The sequence below is a fragment of the Hemicordylus capensis genome, chromosome 4 (genome assembly GCF_027244095.1).
Source record: "Hemicordylus capensis ecotype Gifberg chromosome 4, rHemCap1.1.pri, whole genome shotgun sequence".
In the NCBI taxonomy this organism is placed as follows: Eukaryota; Metazoa; Chordata; class Lepidosauria; order Squamata; family Cordylidae; genus Hemicordylus; species Hemicordylus capensis.
The window spans coordinates 187,768,939-187,791,553 of NC_069660.1; the positions used below are offsets into that span (position 1 = coordinate 187,768,939).

At 42.5% G+C, this 22,615-nt stretch overlaps 1 protein-coding gene across 10 annotated transcripts in view; it reads left to right on the forward strand.

Moving 5' to 3' along the window:
* Positions 1–22,615, forward strand: part of TRIO (trio Rho guanine nucleotide exchange factor) — a 371,831-nt gene that overhangs the window by 217,919 nt on the left and 131,297 nt on the right. For all 10 annotated transcript variants that reach the window (XM_053242690.1, XM_053242687.1, XM_053242689.1 and 7 more), the window contains 11 exons: positions 188–379; positions 1,905–2,054; positions 5,553–5,667; positions 7,182–7,297; positions 9,804–9,926; positions 13,690–13,884; positions 14,020–14,135; positions 15,635–15,701; positions 16,367–16,476; positions 17,950–18,019; positions 18,532–18,621. In XM_053242690.1, the coding sequence (XP_053098665.1) occupies positions 188–379; positions 1,905–2,054; positions 5,553–5,667; positions 7,182–7,297; positions 9,804–9,926; positions 13,690–13,884; positions 14,020–14,135; positions 15,635–15,701; positions 16,367–16,476; positions 17,950–18,019; positions 18,532–18,621 (1,344 nt within the window). The remainder of the gene's footprint in view (positions 1–187; positions 380–1,904; positions 2,055–5,552; positions 5,668–7,181; positions 7,298–9,803; positions 9,927–13,689; positions 13,885–14,019; positions 14,136–15,634; positions 15,702–16,366; positions 16,477–17,949; positions 18,020–18,531; positions 18,622–22,615) is intronic.

Below are 22,615 nucleotides of genomic sequence, written 5' to 3' on the forward strand. Positions count from 1 at the left end.
TCTGCTTCTACTAGTTTTGCTTTGTATACATAAAGGTGGGAGGGCAAGAGGGAGAATATGCTGCTTGTTCCTGTCTGTGTATCTAGCTGTTGTGAACCAGAAACCAAAGGATTGACTTGAACCTGTTTTGAAGATGCTAAGAATGTGCTGATGAATTAAGTGACATGTTCTGTTTGCCTTTGAGCAGAAAACACACCAGAGTGCACTGCAGGTGCAGCAGAAAGCTGAGGCAATGTTGCAGGCAAATCACTATGACATGGACATGATCAGGGACTGTGCTGAGAAGGTGGCCTCTCACTGGCAACAGCTGATGCTCAAGATGGAAGATCGGCTCAAGCTTGTGAATGCCTCCGTGGCCTTTTACAAAACTTCGGAGCAGGTAAAGGACAATTGGTTTTTGAAATGACTTGTTAAGCCCAACAGTGTGGCTACTGATAAACTGTTTAGGAGCTGCTTTTATGGCAGATTAGTTTTAACGTGCAAATTCACTCAACTGAGGTTAATGTGGGAAACAAACTCCATTTTCAAACCATTGGCTTTTTTCTTTACATTGTCACCCAGCATTATAGTAGCATTTTAGGAGTTGATGAATGTGGTTTTCATAGCTTTAGAGCCACTTTCAGCACCTTTTCCCTCAGACGTGAGACGATCTGCCTGTCTTCATATGATGGGCTGTGATCTAGGGAAATAGGTAACTTTACACCACCTCTCTAGCAGTTCATTTTATTGTTCTGTGAGTTCTTGATCCCAACACAGTTCAATCTTAAGCCAAAACCTGATGTAACAATTTGAATATGTTCTTAGGGGAATTAGTCCTAATTATGTGTGTGGGGGTGTGTGTGTCCAAATTCTTTCAGCAGAGGGGATAATTCTCCTAGGCCCTGCCCGTTTATAGTTTCCCTGGTCTCTCTATAATGGTGGTGGGGTGGGGTGGGGGAGATAATTGAAAAACAAACCTAATACAGTACAACATAAATAGATTTACTAATCAGATTATTATATTTAAAGAAAACATATAAGGCAATAAAACATATAGGGTGAACAGAATAAATGAATAATAATAAAATTATAAGTACAAACAGTGATGTGATATTACTCTAATCACTTTTAAAGTGTGTACTTTACAATACTTTGTTATAACTGGGTCGAGATACCTTCGGTAATAGACAGAACCAAAGATGCGCTGTGTTCAGTTAGTTCCTTTCCGTACTCCTCTTTATCCTCTCCCTCTTTCCTCCTCCTCAGAGCGTTGATCTCTTATCTGCTGCTAACCTCTCTTCTCCCTTCTTTCAACTGGCTCCTGACCTCCGGAGCATTTATTTGTTTGGTTGCAGTCCCTTCCTTTTGTCTGTTTTTCCAAACTAGGTGCACTGGCTAAAGCCAAGCACCCTGGTGTGCAGCTAGGTGTTGCAAGCAGCAGCCCAGAGTTGTTTTCTCTCCCTGGTAACTTTTTAGTACTAGATATTAGTACTAAATAACTAATAACATGCAGTGAGATTTGCCAACCAATGACATGGTTTGGGGATGGGGAGACCCATATGGCTCTCGTAATGTTCAGTTTCAGGCTGGAACTAACTGCTGAAGCGAATCCTTGTTTTTTAAGAAGGGGTGGTCTTAATCACAAGTCAGGAGCAATTAAGATGTGTCCATGCTAGGGGTGGGAGTGTTCATGTTAGCAAAGAAAACCGAACACCTTTCTGATCCCCCCCCCAGCATTCCTTTGCACACTGTGGGTGGGATGGAGAGTTGTGGGCAGCCAAGTGTGGAGTTTGAGGGGTGACTTTTTAGGAAACTGTCAAATTAAGTTGCAGATGTGAGGGAATACCAGGTCTGCTGGGTACTGATAGTTTGGCATTCATCCTCCAACAGAAATATTTGAACTGTTTCATGTTTTGGCTATTTAGGTATGCAGTGTGTTGGAAAGCTTAGAACAAGAATACAAACGAGAAGAAGACTGGTGTGGAGGAGCGGACAAACTGGGCCCCAACTCAGAAACAGACCATGTGACTCCAATGATTAGCAAACACCTTGAACAAAAAGAGGCATTTCTGAAGGTAAAGATGATAGCCTATATATATGTTGTGTTGATTCTCAGGTCTTGCACATAAACCGGACAATGTAGTGTGTCACACAACCGCTGGTTTACTAAAATGCAGGCTTCACTGGAAATTTGGTATAGGGTTTCCTGTATTTTAGTAAACCAGTGACTCTGTGACGCACTACGGTATCTTCATTGTGCTCAGTGGTTATAGTGCGTCATGCCTTGACAAACGGTGAATTGTACCATTGACACAGCTACCATTATTTTTGTTTTTGTGGCAGTTTTTAATGGTGGGGGGGAAGAGAGTGAAAATTTTTAAAAAGTGGGGGTGGGGTTTATTGTATGCAAAAAAGTAAGGCATGCTATATGTTTAAAAGGTATATAGAAGAATAAATTTCAATAGGTGCAACTTCTCAGCTCTGTCCAACTATCATTGCTTGCCAAAACACTTAATACAGCTATCACAGATCCTGGAGCCTCATCTTCCAATTCATGTTGGCACTCCCTAGGGAAGGAGAAAGGTGGGACATATCTGGGTCTGGCAGAGTTGGATCACTGCTGTTCATCCACTATTCTGTTTCTGTACGTCTTTCGCTAGTATTAATAGTCTGCAGCTCTTAGAGAGAAGACTTAACACTTAAAAGCAAGCCATAGATACCAAAAGAAGCAAGTTTAAAAGAAAAGGGAAGTGTAGAAAATTGTGCTGGAAAACTACATGGGGGGAAAAAGATTTGTGGTTTTTCAGAATAGCAAGTTAAAGAGAAATGTGTCAAATATAGTGCAATTAGCGAATTAGAACATAAAGTTGAAGAAATGAGGAAGCCTAAGACCAAATCTAGCAGTGTGATGTCTTTTAATATTAAAACAAGTTCATTTTTGTGATTTTGCTGTTGCCAGAAAATAAGGCTTTCCAGGACTCTTGGCATGGCCTTAACTATAGGGAGGAAGGTACAAATATTGCTAGCCATTGAATGGCTGAGTCAACAAGAACCTTCTAGCCACTGCATCTTATAAGGGTAGTGCCATGACGGATGATGATGATGATGATTAATTCGATTTCTATTCAGTTTTTCTAACCCTAACCGGCCCTTCCAAAAATTGCTCAGGGCGGTTTACACAGAGAAATAATAAATAAGATGGCTCCCTGTCCCCAAAGGGCTCACATTCTAAAAACACAAGATAGACACCAGCAACAGTCACTGGAGGTCCTGTGCTGGGGGTGGATAGGGCCAGTTACTCTCCCCCTGCTAAAGAAAGAGAATCACCACGGTAAAAGGTGCCTCTTTGCCCAGTTAGCAGGGGATTAGCACATTGAGTTCAACTACCACGGCCCCTTCTTTTGATTTAAAAATAGCTTCCTACTGGTCTTCTGTGTTCAGAGCTAAGCAGTTCATTTTTAGGATAGAGAGACTCTCAAAACAAAAATGGAGATGAATTCAAAAAGGAATCTCTGGGAACTGATGAAAATGAACTAAAACTGATGGAAAATGCTTCAGTGACTATGAAGAGTGTGTGCAGTCTGTAGTGTTTTTGGGAGCTACTTTGACCATCTGACCACATGAGGAGGAGACAAGAGGGAGAACCTCAGCATATGCTAAGCACTTTATTCACATGTCTCCTCGTCACCTGTTTTTGCTTTTCAGCACAATACTAAACATGCTTCCTCAGAAGTGAATTCTGTTACGTTTAGTGGGTCATTTCCTGATACGTATGCCTCAGATTGCAGTTTTTGTTTTGTTTAATGTACATGGTTAAACTTCTTGCTTGATAAGCTTTTAAAATTGGCTTTGAGAGAGTGGTTTCAGTGCTCTCTTCACTGGAAGTAAGTGAGACATTTGCACTGCATCTTAACATTGAAGGTTGGGTTTACCTTTTTAAGCTTTGTCCTATTTGAAGAACTTTTGAGCTCTAGTTCCCAAAAGCTTATGACATAATAAAGGTTAGTGTTCAAGGCTTTTGTTGCAAGGCTTTTTGTTTTGTGTTTGCCATTTAGAATGTGGTCCGGTTAAGATATTTTATCCTTCACTTAGGTCTTTTGAGGCCAGCGCTGAACAATAAATACAACATAATAGATGCAGCATAATAAAAACAATTAAACATTAAGACATTTTAAAAATTTTATTAAACATTTGGCTGAATCGGTGTGTTTTAAGCAACTTCTTAAAAACTGCCAGAGTTGGGAAAGTTCTTACTCCAACAGGAAGTGCATTCCAAAGCCTCGGGATGGCAACAGAGAAGGCCCGTCCCTGAGTAGCCACCAGACGAGCTGATGGCAACTGCAGACGAACTGCCCCAGATTATCTCAATAGATGGAGGGGCTCATAACAAATAAGGTGTTAGTTTAAATACCCTGGATCTAATCTGTTTAGGGCTTTGTAGCTTATAACCAGCACTCGGTTGGTATCAACCAGTACTCGGTGGTATTGAAAACTGCTGAGAGATCCAAAAGGACCAACATAGTCGCACTCGCTCGGTCAGTTCCCAATTGGAGCTCATTCATCAGGCCGACCAAGGTAGTCTCCACCCCAAAACCTGCCCCAAAACCAATTTGAAATGGGTCTAGATAATCTGTTTTTGATTTATAATCTGCAGATTATGGATGCTAACAAACCTGTAATAAGCTAGGGCAACTGGTCACATCAAACATCAATTTCCTTATTAATGCTGAAAGCGAAACACAGCATGACAATCTGTGTGTAAAGCTTAATGAATGAGCTTAGCCTACTTCAGTTCCTGAATGCTGATGGCTGATGCAAAAATACAACCAACAGTTCTCTTGTGATTTTTGCTAAATTATTCATTCTAACCTGGTTTTATCCTTGATGGCAAGTGGCATCCTACAGCCCCATTCTGAAAACAACAACATTTTAATTAAAATCCTGTTGATTACAGTAGACTATGTTTCTGTGCAAGTGTACATAGGGTCAGGGTATTGAAACTCAGAGTGGAACTTTGAATGATTGACATGTGGCGGGAGCAGTTGAGGTCTGAGAAGAAGAATCTTGAAGTTTAAATATATGAAGGGTTGTATGAAGTCACTGGGTAGGGCTTGTAATGCTACAATGAAATCTTTTACTTAACATTGAGCAATAACAATTAATGAAATATTAGAATCACATGATTCCGTTCAGAGTAATAGAATCTGTAGTCTGCAAATAGTTTTCAACTTAGGATGTCTGGATATCTTCCTGTTCTCTGGTACTATTGCTGAGAAATGTTGGATGGGACAAATGGGCCCCAATGGCAGAATATGGCCCAACACATGGTCTAGGCAGTTGGCATGAGCCCTGCTGCAGGATTAGTGCCCCTACTACATGTAAATATATACTGCATGTGTGCTGTAGTTAAAGGCAGTCCAAGTGGATTCAATTTGATTTTAAACAAAATTCAACTGAAGTACATTTAATCTACAGTGGAGTTTGAACTCCCATTTTCAGTACAGAAAATGACAGCCTTCATTAACTTAGTTCGGCCTGTGCTCACACTGATATGTCTATCTGGTTTCTTCTAGGCTTGCACGCTGGCTCGGCGAAATGCTGATGTCTTCCTGAAATACTTACACAGGAACAGTGTCAACATGCCAGGGATGGTAACTCACATCAAGGCCCCTGAGCAGCAGGTTAAAAGTAAGCATTCTCAATTTGCTACAGGTTGTGCTTAACACAAGAACAGCCCTGCTGGATCAGGCCCAAGGCCCATCTAGTCCAGCATCCTGTTTCACACAGTGGCCCACCAGATGCCGCTGGAAGCCTACAAGCAGGAGTTGAGGGCATGCCGTCTCTCCTGCTGTTACTCCCCTGCAACTGGTATGCTTAATATGCTTCAGCCATCCAGATGGGACAGTAGTGATCTGAGGCAAGTTTCTCCTTTGCATGGGGCACAAGCAGCTTGCAATGAGAAAGTGCATGTCTGCACATTAGCTTGTACTGCTTGCTTGAACACTGAGAGCCACCCTAAGGGTAAAGGAGAGTTCATAGTTACAGTTGGCATTGTCAAAAGTGTCTAGATGGTTCTAAGAAAAAACACAATAAGAAGTAGTGGAAATAGTACATCTTGCACTTATAAACTATTTAAAGATCTGATATTGTATTATAACAAATGATAACAATGGTGTAGATTCTAAGCGCACATGCGTGCGCGTGCAGGTATATGTGTAAATTGTATATGTATACTTGCATGCATCTTTTGAGTAGAGTGTTATTTATTTGTTTGAATTTCTATACCTCCTGACAAAGAAATCTCCAGACAGTGTACAAGTTAGGACATAATTTTAAAAACCCAATATAAAATAGTTCATAAAATAGATAAAAATCTCAATAAATAAAAACACAGTAAAATTTCAATTGAAAGCCTGGGCAAACAGGTACATCTTCAGGGTCTTCCTAAAAACAAACAGAAAAAGAGATGCTCATTTCAGCAGGGAGCGCTTTCCAAAGCTCCGGGGCAGCCACAGAGAAGGCTTGGTCCCGAGTATGCTGGGATGTATAGAAAATTAAGACTGGGTTTACCCAAACATGAATGGCCAAATTGAGAGAGTGAAAGTACATCAGTTAGCAACATCCTGCATGTCAGCTGGCACTGAGGAACACTTCATGTCCAGCACTTGGCTATGCAGATGTGCACTAAAGGCAGGAACACTCGGGGGTATGGTCAATGGGTGCACTGGTGCAGGGTTATGATGAGTGTTCCCTCTAACAGGGATTCTCAGATGTTGTTGACTACAGCTCCCAGCATCCCCAGCTGCAATGGCCTTTGGCTGGGGATTTTGGGAGTTGTAGTCAACAAAATCTGGGAATCCCTGTTGGAGGGAACACTGGTTATGACCCACATTCGGTGAATATAGGGAGGGTGACAACTGAAGAAGGTGATCGGCAACACAAAGTCATATATAGATGTAAGACAGAGACACTCGAAGCACAAGGTATTCAAGCTTTCTACATACAGAGTTTGTATTGGCAGAACAACATGTGTCTTTGCGGGAGGGGGCACGTTCTTCACTACTGATGGTTTACAGCCACTGCTGATCGATGCCTGCCTTTTCTATGAGTTAACTATTACAGCTTAGACAATGTGTGGATTTCATTGGAATTAATTTTTAGCTTAGTAAGTCAGCTAATTTGCTCTTTGCATGCTCTTGCAGATATTCTGAATGAACTCTTCCAGAGAGAAAACCGTGTTCTGCACTACTGGACAATGAGAAAAAGACGGCTTGATCAATGTCAGCAGTATGTGGTCTTTGAAAGAAGTGCCAAGCAGGTCAGGGCCTGTCTTTTAAGCACTTTCTCCCTGTTCATGCCGTTGAATTCAGAATGCACATATCTACTTACAGCTCTTCTCCCAGTAGGCACCCAAGAAACAAGCAGCCATATGTTTTGTTGGCATATATAATCTGTGATAAAAATGCCTCCCTGTCCCGCTGGGGTAACACTGAATGCTTCTGTGTCTGTGTGTTTAACACTCTACCCTTTTATTCCTCTTGCGCCACAAGGAATTGCAGTGTGATGTTGCTTGCAAGGCCATGCTGTGTGAGGTGTTGAGCTTCCTAATAAATTCCCAGATACATACTACTCACTGTATACAAGGATACAGTAGGCTCAGTAAGAGTGGGCCACGAGGAGAACATTGAAAGTATGTACTAGGAATAAAGGGCCTGGTGCAACCTCCTGTGTATACACTGGAGCGTTTTAGGCCCTGTCTTCCCACTGCAACCCCTTGCATGCACACACTGTAAGCTGCTTGAGGGTTGAGGCACAGTCCAGACCAACATCCTGTGCAGCATGAGGGAAAAGAAATCAACAGATGAAACCCTCTGTGTATCTGCAAAAGCATTTTAGGTACATGCCCAGAGCTTTTTGAATTGTGACCACAGAGTTGCCTTTTTTATCATCATGACACAATTGAGGTGAAATGCTAGTAACTGAAGAATCAAAAAATATTTCACGGGTCAGTGCTTCAGTCAAAAAGAGAAACTATATACCATGTTTTTAGATGAATCATCCTTGGCAAAAGTAAAAAGGTTCAAATGAGCATGGTAGTTTGCTTCACTGTTAAGAGCCGCAGTCATAAACTGTGGCTAGTAATTGTGAGTTAATGAGGCAGAAGTGGCAGAAAACGTGGTGAAGTGAATCCAACGTGTATTGGGCTGCTCTGTTATTTTGTATATTGTATTGTGTCTGTGGTGGTGAGACGATGCCATCAAGCGTGCAGATGTCAAGAACAGGACCCAGGCAGGGAGGCAGGCAGCATGTGAGCAAGACCACTGATGATGGTAGGAGGAGCCAGTGCTTGGCCATAGAGTCCCAGCACGAGAAACATGCATTGGACTCTGGTGCCAAGGGCTGCTCTGGAGCTGAAACCTGCTGGGAGTAGCTGCTGTTAACCCCTTTTGGCTAATCTGTGTGCTGTCTGTAGCTGGTGAGGCTTAAACAGGAGAAGCAAAAGAGCTCGTCCTGCAGTTGGGGCAGGTGAGGTAATAAGGCTGCTTTTCACACCAGTCTTCCCAGCTGTGAGAAGCAAGCTAGCCTGACTGCTAGATTCTTGAGGCAGGCTTAGTAGGGATTGGGGAAAGAAAGCCAACAAATTGGGGGTGAGAGGAAGAAGGATTGGTGCGAGAGTATGCTTTGTGGGTGGGGAAGGCTGCTGATTGGTTTAGTAAAACCTAGGGGGAGAATTACGTATATGGAATTTACCATTCAGTTTGTCAGCTATAGCCTCCTACTAGCTCTGATTTTTAAAAAAATCAAAATCCGGAATTTAATCAGTTTTTTAGATAACCGTTTGTGATATATACATTTGTATAAACATAAATGTAATCGAAGGAAGAAAATGCCCCCTAAATGTACCTTATACCTTGTTCAGTCCCATATTGTGAAGTGCCTAAAGATACTGCTACTAGTGTGACTAAATATACATCTACATGGCTAATGTCACCTGCTTTAAAAATGACTTGTTATGGCTTTCCCCAAAAGAACCCCAGGAATTGTAGTTTTGGGAGGGTGCTGGGAATCTAGAGGAGAGATCATTAGTCCCAATACAAAGTATAGTTCCCAGGGTCCCCTAACTAGCTCAGTTGCTGTTAAAGTAATTTGAAATTGACTCAGATGTGTTGTGCAAACATAATATAATACATTTGTAAACTGGATAGTTTAATAAAACTGGAAGAATTTGTTCTAGTCCTATAGAAGCAGGACATTCATTTAATCATTACATTCCCAAAAGATAGAAGCCCCTGGACTTCACATTCCAGGGGTGTATGTGCATGTTTCTGTTGTTTTTTAAACGGAGGGTGGGTACAGATGGTTACAAATTTGTTTATCTGTCTGATCTCTTGGATAATAAGTTGTTCTTCTTTGAGCAGCTGAGCCTGGTATGTCCATGGGCTGCTGTTCTATTCTCAGCACAATCCTGCTGCTTCATTTTTGTAACATTTTTGTAACATTACATGTTTGAGCATTACAGCTCTCAAGTACCAAATTTTTTTGTGGTGGAGTTTAGCTCAATTTAGCTTGTAGATATCTTAGTGTATAATTTCTGGTAACTGGTATACAGCTTCAAAGTCTTCTGATGCTAAGCATCTTTTTATATCATTTTCTAAAATACAGTAGCATGTCTTCTTTATTATAACAGCTAGGTGTTTCTTCTCTAGAATTAATTGTCCATTAAGTATTTTGTGAAATGTTGGTAGTGGTATGTTAGCCTTTCTAAACTATGCATTTCTTAAAAGATCTTGCTTAACTGCTTTCTCATGACTTGCTTGCTTTAGGCTCTTGAGTGGATCCATGACAATGGTGAATTTTATTTATCCACACACACTTCCACTGGCTCCAGTATCCAGCATACTCAAGAGCTTTTGAAAGAGCATGAAGAATTCCAGATTACGGCAAAGGTAATTATAATAGCTGTTTAACAAGTCACTCCCTGCCCTTGTTTTCTTTGACTTGTTCCTGTTCTTATTGGGTTGGAAGTAGTGCACCATCTTGCCAGTCTTAATAATAATCTCTCTATATAATTCTCTAAAGCGTACCCATGGCTAATCTCGTGTGTGGCAGCTCTCGCAAGAGTTTGCAAGCAGAAGCACTGTGGTGATTGGGCAGTGGATATTCCATATGCAGATAGGGAGGAGGAGCCTTTGGCACTGTGGTGATTGGGCAGTGGGAATTCCATATGCAGATAGGGAGGAGGAGCCTGTGATGGTTAAAATGCAACTGTTCCTGGTTGGAAGATGTTCTTGATTGTAGAGGAGAGGAATCTACATATATATAAAAGGAAAGTGGGCAGGGGTCTGGGAAGAGAGGGGTTGTTCAGGAGAAGGAGGCTGCCATTGTGTGAATTAGATGAGGAAACAAGGTCTGTTAACTTGGGGTGGTGGTGGGGAGAGAGAGAAAGAGAAAAAGAGAGGGGAAGAGCGAGTGGAGGAGAGAGAAAGAAGGAAGGGTGAGGGATGGGCCTGAGCCGCGACCAAGAGGGGTGAGGGTGATGGAGGAGTGAACAAGAGGGGTGAGGGGGGATGGAAGCAGTGGGATGGAGGAGGATGAGCAGGAGTGCGTCTCAGGTGTGTGTGGAGAGATCTGAGGTAAGGGGGGCTGTGGCAGGGTGAGGGGAGCAAGCAAGTACTAGCACGCAGATGTTCTGCGTGGGTTAAGCTAGTACATAATAATAATGTGGGCATAAAACTGGCCCAAGGGGTAGGGCGGATGGGTATGATCTCTCTCCCCCCACCCCATGTGGACTCTACACACTTGGGACCTTGTGTGAACTGCCCCTTGTGGTGTTAGACTGTATAGAGAGTCATTTTCTGAAATGCTGCTGCTGTATTTTCAATGAACAAATGATTTTTCTTTCCACTGTTTTGGCATGCTTGTGCCTACATTTAAAGTTTAAAGGGCAAATAGAAGATGACAGCAACACTGGATGTCCTTGCGCCTTATAACTGGGCCTTTGTTCCCTGAAAATATGAGTGTTTCATCCACTGTGTCTGAGGTAGTCCACTCCATATTGGACAACTAAGCTGTCTCCTGTATTATTTAGCGGTAGCAAAGACTCAACAAACTTTATTTGCATATTGAGTCCATTCAGGCATGTGTTAATTCTGGTGCACCAAAATGGGTAAATGTTTGAGCTGTACAAGTTGTATACCATTGTGAAAAGAATGGCAGAACACATTTCAGTATTTAACAGAGATATTGAAAGAGCTTGAGTACAGTGTTTGTAATGTGCTTGAGGAAATCTAGGGTCAAGAGGAAGAAATCGGCTTGCGGAGTAATTAAATGTCAATTCTGATGATGGACATTACCTTTCATACTACTTACAATTTGGTAACCTTCTGGGAGATAAACATCTTCTGAAGTACAAGTTAGGGCTGGGTCACAAGCGAGAGCTGCTTAGTTTCCCCAATCCATCTCTCCAAAGTACAGGATTGTGTGGAGAACCTTTGTGAACAAGGTTGCACATACATACACTTCAAATGGTAAAAGTAAAGTGTGCCGTCAAGTCGATTTCAACTCCTGGCGCCCACAGAGCCCTGTGGTTTTCTTTGGTAGAATACAGGTCTTCCTATATCGCTGCTGCCCGATATATTACCAGCAACCTTGTGCTTGTTAGTCAGTCATTTCCCCACTGCTCCACTTAAGGTGGCCAACTGGAACAAGAGTAATTTCTATTGCTAGAGGAGCTGGAGAAAGTCATTGCTGTGGTTGAAATGATGGCTGTGGGCTGTAATTTTTTACCTGATGACTTCCATTTTTCAGAAGTAACTGCATGGCTTTAGTGGGAATCTGTTCTGTGGTATTTTATTAATACTTTAACACAGGGGTGGCAAAGGCAGTGAGGGTTGTGGCGCACTGAACAAGAAAGGACAGCCTGGCCCTGTCTGTGTGAGGCCTGCGGTTTTGCTGCCCTCCAGCACGGTGCTGTAACTTGTTCCTCATTGTGGCAGACTAGAGACCAAACTGCTCAACAGGATGGCAGGCGAGTAGTGGATTTGTACACTAGTACACTAGATTTTGGATCTGGTTTGTGGCACATTTGCCAAGCAGATTAGCGCACAGTGCTCTGCCTTAGTAAAAATGGGGCTGATAGCGGCATTAAAAAGAACCCGAAAAATCACACACACAAATTGGTGCAATCTTCAATTCAGTGGGTTGTATCAAAAGAAAGTTAGTCATGATTAAGCCTCATTGCAATCAATGAGAAAAGCTAGTTAAAAGTAACTTGAATCCCATTAATTCTAATAATCTATATATGTAATCCTATAAGGCGTACCCCTGGCTAATCCCATGTGTGGCAGCTCTCATGAGATAATGGTCAGGGGTCTGCAAAAAGAGGGGTCGTGAGGGAGGAAAGGGCCCCTTCTAGAGGAGGAGGCTGTCATTTTGTGAATTTTGATGAGGAAACAAGATGAACAAGATCTGTTAACTCAGGAATGCTGGGGGTGGGGAGGGGAAGAGAGAAAGAAGGAAGGGTGAAGGATGGGCCTAAGCCTGTCAGCAGCCTGAGGGGAACAAGCAGCCATGGCAGCACCTATTGGCAGCAAGGAAGGGCCAGTCAACCACTGCTGCTGTTTGGGGCTACCGAGGCCATTGGTGGAGGGAGACAGGCAGGCAAGGAATGGGCCCGGGCCTGTCAGCGGCCTGTGGTGAATGAGCGGCCATGGTGGTGGCAGCGATGAGGAAGGGCCCAGTCAACTGCTGCTGCTGCTCCTCCTCCTGTGGGGAGGAGCAGGAGCAGAGCTTGGGTGAGGGTGGAGAGTTCTCCAGTACGCACCAGCAACGCTGCAGCCACAACCAAGAGGGGTGAGGGGGATGGAGTAAAGGGATGGAGGAGTAACCAAGAGGGGTGAGGGGGGATGGAAACAACCAGATGGAGGAGGAGGAGCAGGAGTGCAGTTCAGGTGAGGGTGGAGAAATCTTTGACATGAGGGGGCTGTGGCATGGGGTGAGGGGAGCAATCCAGTACTAGAGCGCAGATGCTCTGTGCAGGTTAAGCTAGTTATGATCAACTCTCTTTAGTACAATCCATTGTTTTGAAAAGCACTCAAGTTTTTTACAAACTAGTCCCTCCACATCCAATTTGGTATTCTTCTTTGGATTTGAGTCATCTAGCATAGGGTAAAAAGGATTGGAGATGCATGAAGTATTAGCACATGGTCATATGGAGGACTGGGATTGGTGCAAGAAACCAAAACTGTAGCTGACCATGAGAAGTCCTCCTCCCTCTTCATAGCAACACTGCAGGTTCATTGATCTGTGGCTAGGCTTCCCTCTGTCGCCATGAAGACTGGAAAATTCAACTTTGATATTCGTATTGTAATTTATTGATTTATTTGTTACTTGCAACCTTCAATAATCCAGTTTATGCCATTCAGATGGTAAAGCAGATTTCCTGGGTATATCTTGTTCCTCAGGTCTTCGCCTTGCAAAACCCACAGAACTGAAAATAACCAGTTGCTTAATTCCCCCTTTCTCCTTTTTGAGTTGATGAAATAATATCAAAAAGTATTCCTGATGTGTTTTGTGTTTTAACAAAACAAATATCATGCAAATGGAAGTGCATTTTCAATTTGATAAATTGCTTGGAAGTACCATTTTAAATAGAAGGTACTGTGGGTCAGCCTTTGTTTCTGTTACCTTTCTCTTTTGTGTTTCCCATAGCAAACCAAAGAGAGGGTGAAGCTGTTGATACAGCTAGCGGATGGCTTTTGTGAAAAGGGACATGCCCATGCAGCAGAGATTAAAAAATGTGTCACAGCAGTGGACAAGAGATACAGGGACTTCTCTCTGCGTATGGAAAAATATAGGACCTCTTTGGAGAAAGCCCTCGGGATCTCTTCAGATTCCAATAAATCGGTAAGTGCTGTTTTTCTGCTTGTAGAAATGTGGATTCACTTAGCGTGGCTGCTTAAGCTTCTTACTGACAGCTGCTTTTTCTCCCCCCCCCCCCCCGTCTCCACTAATTCTGCTGTCTTTCTCTCCTTAACTCAGAGTAAAAGCCTGCAGCTGGATATAATCCCAGCCAGTGTTCCTGGGTCAGAGGTGAAACTGCGAGATGCTGCTCATGAGCTTAATGAAGAAAAGAGAAAATCTGCCCGCAGGAAAGAGTAATGCAGTATTTTTATCTCCCTCCTCCTCTTCCGCCCAGAGCCATCTTTTGCACATGGTTTGGCCTCATGTGTGTTTTTTTATTTAATATTATTTATGGGACAGGTATACATTTTGGGCACTCACATTTTTTCCACGGGGAATCTGTCTTGACTTGTAGGGATGCTTTATTGGTTTACTGGCGATTCACAGGCAAACCATCTCTCCTTGGCCCTTGCAAGTAGGCTTACCCATTGCTGCTAAGAAGTGTGTTTATTCTTTTTACATCTCTAGATTTTCATCCTCCATTTTTCTACCCACCCTCTGAAGAAATGGCAGTGGAGAGAAGAGAAGTTGTATTTGTGAAATGAATGTTGATATTAACGTGATAAAAAAGCAGATATGAATATTGAATCACTTTATTAGAACCTCTGTTTTCCCTACTTGTTGCTCTCCAGTGGTCCTGGAGTGTTCTCCAGCCTTTCTACTGAGAAGCAGGCTCCTATTGATCAAATAATGTACATTTTAATGGTTTTCTCATTCTGTTTTCAGAATATGCTCTTCCCCCTTGCAATGAAAAAATTGTTGAACACTTAGTAAGGATTAAAATATGTACTAAAGAGGTCAAATGCAAAGTTACAGAAGTCCATTTCCATCCACAGTTTCAAGTGAAAAAAATCAGAGTAACTAGGGAATTCCAACTTTAGAACATAAGAACAGCCCTGGTGGATCAGGCCTCAGGCCTATCTAGTCCAGCATCCTGTTTCACACAGTGACCCACCAGATGCCTCTGGGAAGCCCATAGGCAAGAACTGAAGGCATGCCCTCTCTCCTGCTGTTGTTCCTCTGCAACTAGTATTTAGAGGCATCTTGCTTCTGAGGCTGGAAGTGGCCTAAGACTAGTAGCCATCGATAGACTAGTTCTCCATTAATTTATCTAAGCCCTTCTTAGGGCTGGTGGCTGTCACCACATCTTGTGGCAGAGAATTCCATAGATTAATTATGACGTGATAAAAAGTACTTCCTTTTGCTGGTCCTAAATTTCTTGGTAATCGGTTTCATGCGTTGACCCCTGGTTCGAGTGTTATGTGAGAGAGAGAGACATCTCTCTCTCTCTCTCTCTCTCTCTCTCTCTCTCTCTCTCTCTCTCTCTCTCTCTCTCTCTCTCTTTATGCACCTCTATCATGTTGCCCCTCAATAATCTTTTTTTCTCAATTAAAAAAGCCCCAGGTCTTGTAGCCTTACCTTATTAGGAAGGTGCTCTAGGCTGCTGATAAACGTGGTTGCCCTTTTCTGCACCTTCTCCAGTTCTATAATGTCCTTTTTGAGGTATGGTGACCAGAACTGTATACAGTTCTCCAAATGGGGCTGCGCCATAGATTTTTACAAGGGCATTATGATATTAGCAGTTTTATTTTCAACCCCCTTCCTAATGATTCCAAGCATTATTCTGATGAGAGAGAATGAAGTGTGACAGCTCTAGAAAACTAATGTTTTTTTCCCTTCTATTCTTTGAAAGGTTCATTATGGCTGAGCTTATTCAGACAGAAAAGGCTTATGTAAGAGATCTCCGGGAGTGTATGGATGTAAGTGTATGTTCCAGAACTTGATGATGATGATGGGTTTCATGTAGAATTTTTTGTGCTATCAAACTGTACGTTCATAATTTAAGTTGTGTTGTATCTTAAACAAGCCTGTTCATCAACAAAACTGTGCTGGTCTACAGCCAGTGCTGGTTTGATCTGCATCTTGTTTTGCCGCTCTGACATGTCTGTTTTGCCTATACACGGGCATAGTGCATTTACTCTTTTTGGAGCACTATGAATTGCCTGCTGCTTTTGTTTCAGCCTTGCAGTTTTGTTAAAGGGATGATCCTCTGTTAATGCTTCCATTATGTGTATCGCACATTCGGGAACCAGCTCCCTCTTGAATCAGAAAATCCTGGTGGTTTGTTAAAACTAGGAGGGATGTCATGCTCTCTTTAGCTTTTGCACAAGACAGACATGTCTGAATTTTAGATTGTTATTTTGTGTACTTCCATGGAATATGGTGTCTATTGTCATGATTCATACTATAAAACTGAGGAAAGGGTTTTCTCAAGGCTTTTTATATTTGTTGGGGTTTATTTTTACACACTCTGAAGTGCCCAAGCAGTAGAAATATTGGCACATTTTTGTGTATTTCAGTTTCCTAAGCTAGTTACTCTTCAGCAAATTCATAGTTCCCCGCTTTGTGTTGTCCTTTTGATTAGACGTATCTGTGGGAAATGACGAGCGGTGTTGAGGAGATCCCACCTGGCATTGTCAACAAGGAGCATATTATTTTCGGCAACATGCAGGAGATCTATGAATTTCATAATAAGTGAGTGAGAGTCTTTTCTAAATATACGATGCCAGTAAAGACTGATTCAGTGAGTTCTGTCACCTATAAATTAATATTGATATATATTTTTATTGTGCCTATGAATACATGTGAGTGTGCAGCTACAGTGTGTGAAGCTTTAGTTTCTCCCATGGTATTATGTTAAGCCCACTTTCCAATGAGCAGCTGTTCAAAATGGATTTTTCCCCTAGCCTAGAAATGATGTATACATGCAAAATGTTAGTCTGCTCAACTTGGAAGAGAATGGATTGTTGATTTGTTGTTGATTTGCATAGTACGCTAAGTAAAGCAATGGCTTATTTTTTTTATCTCTGAGGTAATAGCTGTGGGGGGAGGGGTGGGATTTCCAATAATCCATATGCTAATAGTGAACTTGCTCAGTAATATGTGGGCATGGTGTTAAAGCACTTAGGGGGGCTGCACTGTTTGAGTTCAGGATTAAAGTTAAGTTCCATACTTGATACTCAGGCCAAAGCCTGCCTATAGTCTACAAAAGTGCATTTGATTTGACAAAGCTATGTTAGCTTTCTCATTTAAACCATCCATACAACCCAAAACTGGCCCTGAACATGCAGTACATGCAAGTTCTGTTGCAACCAGTCCTTGCAACAAAGCAGTTATCTGATGCTGTGCTGTGTGGACCCTGTCAATACTCACAGTTCTACCTGTGTAGAGAATACACATGGTGGGGGGTTGCCCCTTGACCCACCTAGTGCCTCTTTGTTGGCTATTGTTTTGGAAAGGGGAGTTCTAGGCACAGGCTTGATCCATGCAGTATACTTCTTCTTTTGTTAAGAGGTAACACTTAGATTGATGTATGTTGGATCTACATATGAGTGCCTATGCCCCTATTCTACTTGGATTTCAGGCTGGCCCAGTTCTGATTCCCCATCATCTACCTTACATAGGCTCTCTAGTATGGGCGCTATCTCTGCCGAGTCCTGAGTCAAACAGAACTGTGGCCAGATCAATTTTGAGTAATTGATAAAGGCAATTTTTAAAAATGCAATAGTTACTGTCATACTGAAAATGGATCTGGACGTGAGACTGATGAATCAAGTGATTTCTGTACAAAGCAAGTTGTAGCTTCATTTGAACTCTGTGTGTTGAGGGCCAGTTTGGAGCTATATGAATTGTATCTTATTGGTAGGGAGAAGTGCATTGCCACTCCAAAGCTGTTGCCCTCTTCCTGCAATGTCTTCACTTATGTGAACCAACCCAAATTAAGCATGTTTAAGTTGAGTTGAACTGAGTTCTTCTTGCATTTATTTCTCCCATTAAAATCAGTGGAACTTAAATAACCAATTAAAACTGGTCTTCACACATAATTTGGCATAGGTCTAATTATATATATGTTTACAGCTGCTGCTATGTAATATTCAGGCATTCAAATGAAAACTTGTCAAGGGAGTTTTAATGCTTTCATTAGTGTTTTCCCTTTTTACTCCATAGTATATTCCTGAAAGAGCTGGAGAAATATGAGCAACTACCTGAAGATGTTGGGCACTGTTTTGTTACTTGGGTAAGAGCTCATTTTTAGGTGGCAAATAATCATTTGGGAGCAGATATTTTTAAATACTGCATACATCTGTGGACACCATTAGTTTAAATAGTGAGACGAGGTTTGGAAAACCATTAATGGTTTGCAGAATGGAGGGATCCTGTCTTGCAGTGTTCCGTAATCCTAGGAAACACAGAGTGGAATTGATATGCAACGATATTGGAATAAAGTTCAAGCTCCTCATGATTGATTTTTGGAATTTATTGTTGCATGAGAATGCTTAACAGTTCTAATTACTTCTGTTAGACAAATACTCATCTTTCAATGAGCACATCTGAATGTCTGCATCTTGGAAGGCCTGATTCCGCTTAATTCAATATTCTGGCTTTGTGGTTTCTTTATTGCTATTAGCTTTACTCAAGTTTATTTCCTTACCCAGATGATTGGAATAAGCAAATGAATCTTAGCAAAGTAGAGTTTTCCTACAGGCTTAATGTTTTTTATCAAACCACTTAAATTTTTGTGTTTTGCAGGCAGACAAGTTCCAAATGTATGTGACTTATTGCAAAAACAAGCCAGACTCGACACAATTGATATTGGAGCATGCAGGTGCTTATTTTGATGTAAGTATCTTAATGATGTGTTTGAATTTAATTTCTACATCCTCTTTTAATAAATAATATGAACATAGAGGTCGGAGTTCATAATTAGACTGCCTCAGATTTGCGCCATGGGATAAGTTCTTGATAGTTACTTTTGTTTAATCAGACCCCCCAGTATGTTGTTGAATAGGGGTGGTGCTGTTGTCTTGTAAATATACTTGGTATCAGTCAGGCATATAATGTCTCTACTATAGGAAATATAAACTGGGCAGTGATTATTCTGTGGCAGAACATCAAGAGATGCTTAATATGTTAATGTTAGCATCCAGAGGAGATGTTGCTAAGAAATGGAAAGACCTTAAGATTGTTTAGAAAGTAGGATTTGTGGAGTTCGGTTTCTGCAGGATCAGGACAGAGTACTCCACCTAGATCAAATGCATTCAGACATATCTAGGTACAAACTGCTCAGAGGTCAGAGAGAAAATATTTAGGAGCTTAAAAGATTAACTAAAGTTTACAATATTCAAGCTTCCTCTAGCTAGTATAGAGTTTAAAGCCCCTTATCAATGTGGGATACAAAGGGTAATGGGGAATAAATACACATCTTGTAGATTTAGCTATGCTGAGCCACAAATTGTGTCAAAATATGTGCCATTTTGTACAAGATTCCTTGACTAGTATTAAAGAATTAATCATTTGATAATTTATGATGCTTCACTATAAGGAGGAGTGTGCCACAGTTCTCATGAGCTGTGTAAAGTCCTGAGAAACTCTACTCAAATAGAAAATGTCAAGCCTCGATAGCTTCATAAACAAAAATGGAATGTGCATTTACAATATGCCATCGCTTTCCCCAGTTGAGTGTGATCTGTTTAAATGAGATATGTGTTGAGTGTTGCAATGTACTCAGTTCTTCACAGCCCAGAAGAATTAGAACATGAGTACCATTGATTAAACATTCTGAACTGAAAAATTCACATGCATTCCAGTAGTGACAATACGGTGTGCTGTGTCACATCTAGGCTGCATTCAGACATTGCATGAAACTGGAGTTATAGGTTGCTGGTAAACCTCTAACTTCAGTTCTATGTGATGTCTGAATGCATGCAACCATGGCCTTGCAACCAACCACAGGGTCCAGTTTATTTCCCAAACCAGAATTTAGACCTGGGATTACTCTTCAGTTTCACCACTCTAAACCTCTGTTGGAAGGGGCCGTCGTGTTGTCTGCATGCATCTGCTGCTAGGGGTGTGCACGGAACCGCCACACTGCGGTCCGGCACTGGGGTGGGGGGTCACTTTAAGAGCGGCGGGAGGGTTTACTTACCCCTCCCGCCGCTTTCCGATGTAGCCCCCGTAATTCGTAGTGTAATTGGGGCGGCAGGATATCTCCCTGCCGCCCCTTCCCCGCTGCTCCTCTGCAAAGCGCTGCAAAGCTCCCAGTAATGCTTTGCCCGCGCTCACTGAATACCTGCATGAATCGCTGCCCCACTTTTAAAATGTAAATCACCTGGTTTCCAACCCAAGAAGGCAGACAAGCCAGAGGGAGCGCGAAGGGGGCGGGAAGGGCGACACAAAGGGGAGACGAGGTGGCGTGGCGGGCGGAAGAGAGGCAGGGAAAGGACACGAGGGAGAAAGGACACAGGGCGGTCCTCCCGAGAGAAGCACATACAGACCGTTCACCCTCTGCATGGCTTTTAGGATCAAAGCCGGCTCATAGCGGGGCATCTCTGGACGAGGAGTTCGGGTCCCTGGAGGAGGAGAGAGGGGAGGCGGCGGGCGTGTGTGGCGCTGTTTAAAAGCGAACCGGCAGCTGCGCGCACCCGGCAGTGCCGCCCCTTTGCTCGCGTCAGACGCCGCTTCTTAAAAGGCGCCCTTTCTCTCCCTTTGCAAGCTGGACAAAATGCAGGTAAACAAGCAACAAGCTTGCAATAGCTGTCCATCCCGCCTTCCCCCGCTCTCCAGCCCCGCCTCAGCTGCTGAGTCCCGCCCCCTTCGCGCTCCCTCTGGCTTGAAATTTCCACTCCCGTCCCTGCTGCTGTAGTAGCTGCGGCTGAGGCGGGGCTGGAGAGCGGGGGAAGGCGGGATGGACAAAGTGTAATCTTTTTGTTTGTTTGTTTGTTTGTTTTTACATTTTATATCCCCGCTCTTCCTCCACGGAGCCCAGAGCAGTGTACTACATACTTATGGTTCTCCTCACAACAATCCTTTGAAGTAGGTTAGGCTGAGAGAGAAGTGACGGGCCCAGAGTCTCTCATCAAGTCTCATGGCTGAATGGGGATTTGAACTCTGGTCTCCCTGGTCCAAATCCAGCACTCTAACCACTATACCACACTGGCTTTGTTTGAGGGAGTAAAGGATTAACATTTCTGTGCTGGGAAAGGGTTAACATTTCCTCTCACAGCCAATAATCACACCTCCACTGAGCTCCTGGCCAATTGCAAGTGATTTCCTGGAGCTGTGAAGCCATGCCCACAGCCTGGCGCTAGCATGGCTATACAAGTGGTTTGGCAATACCAAGCTCAGAGGACCAGAAAGAGGGAGGGGGAACTCTAACCTGTCTCTGGAGTTTCCCAAACTGGGGATGGGGGATAGTCTGCGATTCAATCCCCAGTTTCAGATTTTAACTGCAAACTGTGGTGCCAAGCCAGTTCCTGCTATATCTCTAAATGTGGCCTTTGTACTGTTAATATCAGCCAAGGTTTGCCAGCTTGAATGGTTTCAAGGGGGTATCTAGATCCTGGTCCAGGAACCACAAAAGTGTACTTTGCCTGACAGTCCATGTTCTCCTGCAATGGATAGTCAGAATAATTGTTGCCAAAGTATTGCATACATGTGCACACACCCCTCATCCTCCAGGCACAGTATTAAAGTGCATTTTACTCATAAAAACAAATTTCTTTAGATATGAGTCGGTGGGCAAAATCTGTGAGTCTTGATTAACAATGCTTATTAGCTTTTGTAGAGTACTTAGAATCTTCAGTGCATTTTGAGCACAGAGCCATTACAAGTCCACTGTCAGCTAGGCCAATAATATGGTAGAAGAGTGTGATTTGGCTTGTCTAAGAGCACTTGGTGAACTCTTAGCATAAGAAATATTTGAATTAGAGACTTTCTGGTTAATTCCTCAGGCTCTTAGGCGCTACACGAAGGCTGCAGTCCTATGCACACTTGGGACATAAGCACTGTTGAACTCAGTGGGGTTTACTTCTGAATAAATATGCATAGCATTGTGTTGCAAGTGGCAAAGCTGCTAGAATCTTGATTAAAAAGTCTTGCGGGGTGGGGGGCTGGCATCTTTGCAAAAGGCCTGCAAAGCGGGCATCTGTGATATGGAAAGGAACTAGTTACTCCATTCTTTCTGAAGCTTGACAGAAACCTAAATTATAAATCTTCAGATAAGCATTGTATTCATTTTATGTTGTTTGTAAGTAATTTCTATGGTTCTGCTCCTCTTTATTACCCTATGAGTCCATGATAAATGAATACCACTGGTTAATACTGTGTTTTGTTTTGAAGAGTCTTGATCTGCCTTACCTTTTAACTTCACTTCACAATATGTGCACTTGGACACAAGGTGGGGTGGAGAGAATTCTGCTCGAATAACGACCTGCCTTATTTCTGTGGTTTTAGTCTTAATATGCTTAAACTTTTAGCTCCCTCTACTGACTTGCAGCCCCTGTTTAGAAAAAATATTCTCTCCAGTCTACCTAACATTCTAAGTTAGCAGACTACACCATTCCCAAAGTGCCCTTGAATAATATATTTTTAACCCAATTATAATATTTTGGTTTTAAAATCCCTCCATGATTATAGTAGCTTTGGCCAAAACTCAGGTTGCTTCTGTTTGCAGTTCAAAAAAGAGTATGAAAACTGGAAAAAACAGCCCAAAATATAGCCATATACTTTGTTTTACTGTTAAGTATTGGAAAAAGCAGCTTGCTGCTTATGAGCACCAATGGACTCTTAGCACCCACACACCAACCCCCGCCTTGTAAATGGAACTAGAATTACT